Source organism: Camellia sinensis, chromosome 6 (assembly GCF_055761805.1).
Source record: "Camellia sinensis isolate YWXY chromosome 6, ASM5576180v1, whole genome shotgun sequence".
Lineage (NCBI taxonomy): Eukaryota > Viridiplantae > Streptophyta > Magnoliopsida > Ericales > Theaceae > Camellia > Camellia sinensis.
The window spans coordinates 78,990,691-78,994,712 of NC_138966.1; the positions used below are offsets into that span (position 1 = coordinate 78,990,691).

At 42.3% G+C, this 4,022-nt stretch overlaps 1 protein-coding gene across 1 annotated transcript; it reads right to left on the reverse strand.

Moving 5' to 3' along the window:
* Positions 1-1,849: 1,849 nt before the first annotated feature.
* LOC145793377 (uncharacterized) lies at positions 1,850-2,230 on the reverse strand. Its single transcript, XM_082876193.1, has one exon. The coding sequence runs from the start codon at positions 2,228-2,230 to the stop codon at positions 1,850-1,852; it is 381 nt and encodes a 126-aa protein (XP_082732319.1).
* Positions 2,231-4,022: the final 1,792 nt, after the last annotated feature.

Consider the following 4,022-nt stretch of genomic DNA (forward strand, 5'->3'; position numbering starts at 1 on the left):
CCAAGGACACTCAGGCCAACTTAACAAATTCATCTACATCTCCTATCTAGACTTACCAACGTATTTACCCCTTACACATTTTCATAGTCCTCAATACAATAACTAATTCTTTTCCTCATGATGGAAATCTCCATGATTTAGATTCACAATGCACCATAATAAATGAGATAACATGCAATGCAAATGATCCTTTCCATATTTTAAGACCTTTCTCCACTTTTGACTATCTCTACTACGATGTCAACATTCACATTCTCATATTCCCCTTTCAATGTTTATCCACAAAATTAACATGTTTCATCAACACATAGTCACAATTTTTATATCACAAGACATAACAAATTAATCTCGCCACAACCTTGCTCATGCATGTATTGTCAACAATCTAACATTAACATCTTATTTTTCATATAACATGTAATTTTCCATTTTGCCAAACATTGATGCAACTCACTCTCTTCATCCTTTTAAAACAAGAAAAATAAAACATTTCAAAGACATTTGCCATATTACCAAAATCCCTAATTTCTAGGATTTTTCTCAAAACAATCACTTCCCATTTCATGGTGAAAACTCTCAACCAAAACATTTCTTTCCTTAGGTCAACAAGATGAACCCTCAAGGATTGACCAAAAATTTAAAGTTTTAAAGAGAAACCCTCTTTTGAGGAAAACCTTTACATTTTGAAATCACAAAATTAATATCATCAAAAACTAGAAGGAACTCTTAAATCATCATAAAAGGGCAAAACTAGTATATATAACTCAAGAATATCCCTACCTCAAAGTAGAAGCTCAAAGAAGAAGATGAGAAGAAACTCAAAGTGCTCCAAAGCCCAACTTTTTCGGGTCAACACGAAGCCCACACCAAGCTTTACCTTTTTTTCAAAGAGACTAGGGTAGAGACAATCAAGAACCAAGTGTATTTGTAGAGAGAAGATGTATGTAGAGAGAGAGTGTGCCGGATCTAGGGTTTGAAGGAAGAAGAGAGTGAAAAAGTGTGCAAAAACACGCTGCTGCGAACTGATATATTCGAGGCTCGCTTGAGCGAAGGAGTGGTCGCTCGAGCAATCAGACACAAAAGAACCTCACTCGAGCGCAAGAAGCGTCACTCGAGTGAACAATGCGAAGCTTCAGGTCTGCAACCTAGAGGCACGCTCGAGCGCAAGAGTGCTCGCTCGAGCGAAGAAACTCAAAACATAGACCTCGCTCGCTCGAGCGGAGAAACATAACCTTCAGGTCAAAAAGAGACGCAGACACACGCTCGAGTGCAAGAGTGCTTGCTCGAGCCAAGAGACACACTACTCAAAGCTCGCTTGAGCAAAGGAACCCTGGCTCGAGCAAACGAACCAAAATCTGGGCAGCAACTATTTATTTCAAATCACATCCAACCTGTTTCAAACCTACCCAACACATTCCAAACTCAAATACAAAGAATTTAAAGACGGTAACAAGATAAGGACAACAACAACCATGACGGAATCCCAAGTCCAGAATACAATAAGTAATGGAGGGAAAACCGAGATCGCTATAACCTCCCCCCCTTAAAGAATTTCGTCCCCGAAATTTAGACAAACCAACAATCAAATGTGCTTTTACAACTATAATCATTTTAACAACACTTTCAAGTTATAACATCAACACCCAACTAACTTTTACCCTTCTTTCCATCATCATCTCATCTAAACAACATTCGCTCAAATTAGAGATATGAGATAAAACATTTACAACAAAATATCATTTTTTTTCCATAAGCTCATGTGCAATTTAACAATACATTCACAACAGGTGATCAACAATTTCACACTCTCCCCTCATCACTAGGGGACATTACACTCAAAATAAAACAATCAAGCACGTTCAAATAAATCTGGATACTTGGAGTTGACCTCTGCTTCCCTTTCCCAAGTCGCTTCCTCAATTCCATGGTGTCTCCAAAATACTTTCACTAACAGTATGGTCTTACCCCGTAACACTTGCTCCCGGGTGTCTAAGATTTGAATCGGTCGCTCTTCGTAGGAGGCATCCTCATCTACCTCCAATTCAACCCAATCCAATACATGGGAAGGGTCAGGTTCGTACTTCTTAAGCATTGACACATGGAATACGTTATGAACCCCAGAAAGTTGTGGCGGCAAGGCTAATCGATATGCCACCTCCCCAATCCTTTCCAATATCTCGAAAGGCCCAATGAACCTTGGAGACAACTTCCTACTTTTGCCAAACCGCATAAAACCCTGCCTAGGTGAGATTTTAAGGAACGCATGGTCACCTACTTCAAAGGATAAGGGTCGCCTCTTCTTATCGGCGTAATTCTTTTGTCGACTTTGGACCGTAGCTAATCTCCTCTGAATGAGAGCAACTTTCTCGGTAGTCTCCCTAACAATCTCCGGTCCCAACAATGGTGCATCTCCTACCTCGACCCAACAAACAGGTGACCTACAAGGTCAGCCATACAAGGCCTCAATTGGTGCCATCTCGATACTAGCCTAATAACTATTGTTGTAGGCAAATTCAATCAACGGCAAGTGCCTCTCCCCAGACCCTTTGAAATCTAGGACACAAGCTCTAAGCATGTCCTCCAAAATCTGAATGGTGCGCTCCGATTGCCCATCGGTTCGAGGGTGATAAGCGGTGCTAAAAGTCAACTTGGTTCCCAATGCCCCTTGAAGGCTTTGCCACAACCGGGCAGTAAAACGAGGATCCTTATCCGACACAATGGTTACCGAAACCCCATGAAGCCGTACAATTTCCCTAATGTACAACTCTGCCAGGTGCTCAACTGAGTCGCTAATACGCGTAGGAATGAAATGTGTGGACTTAGTCAATCGATCAACAATTACCCAAATTGCATCATTGCCCCGCTGTGTTCTAGGAAGCCCAACTACGAAGTCCATGGTGACGTGCTCCCATTTCCACTCGGCTATCGGTAAGAGTTGTAACAAACCAGCTGGTCTCTGGTGTTCGGCCTTCACTTGTTGACAAGTAAGGCACTTGGACACAAAGAATGCGACATCCCGTTTCATACCCCTCCACCAAAACTGACAGCTAAGGTCTCAATACATTTTGGTGCCTCCCGGATGTACCGCAAAGTGTGAGTGATGGAACTCCTGAAGCACTTCTTCCCTACAAGATTCCGGCATAAACAAACGGTCTAGGTAACATACACTCTAGTCTAAGTGAATGTTCAGACCCTTCTCTTCCTTCCCATTGGAAATCCTATCTCGAATTAACTCTACTTCCCGGTCTCCTTGTTGCGCCTCTATAATTTTGCTAATCAAGACTGGTTGAGCACTCAAGCTACATAAGGTCGCACCTCCTTCGGATTCGCCTAACTATAATTCAAATTTGCCTACTTCACCCAACATAACCCACTCCTGAATCGCCACACTCGCCAAGTTACTCACGGTTTTTCGACTTAAGGCATCGGCCACTACATTGGTCTTGCCCGGATGATAGTGCAACTCAAAAGCATAGTCTTCTAAAAATTCCATCCACCTCCATTGGCGTAGATTCAACTCCAAGAGCTTTTAGACAAGGGCTTCATTCGCCCTAGTACGTCACCTTGGGGAGCGCCGTCTCTCTTTGCGAAGAAGAATGATGGGTTGTTGCGGTTGTGTATTGATTACTGCAAGTTGAACCGAGTGACTGTTAAGAAGAAATACCCTTTGCCTAGAATAGATGACTTGTTTGACCAACTTAGAGGGTCCTGTTGCTTCTCCAAAATAGACTTGAGATCGGGGTGCCATCAATTAAGAGTCTGGGAAGAGGACATCCAGAAAACGGCCTTTCGTACGCGTTATGGCCACTATGAGTTCCTAGTAATGCCCTTTGGTTTGACCAATGCACCAGCTTCTTTTATGGATTTGATGAATCGAATAATTAGAGAGTACTTGGATCGTTTTGTAGTCGTCTTCGTGAACGACATCCTAATCTATTCGACCTCCGAGGAGAAACACAAGGCTCACTTGAGGATAGTGCTTGACTTGCTTAGGGGACATCAGTTGTATGCGAAATTTGAGA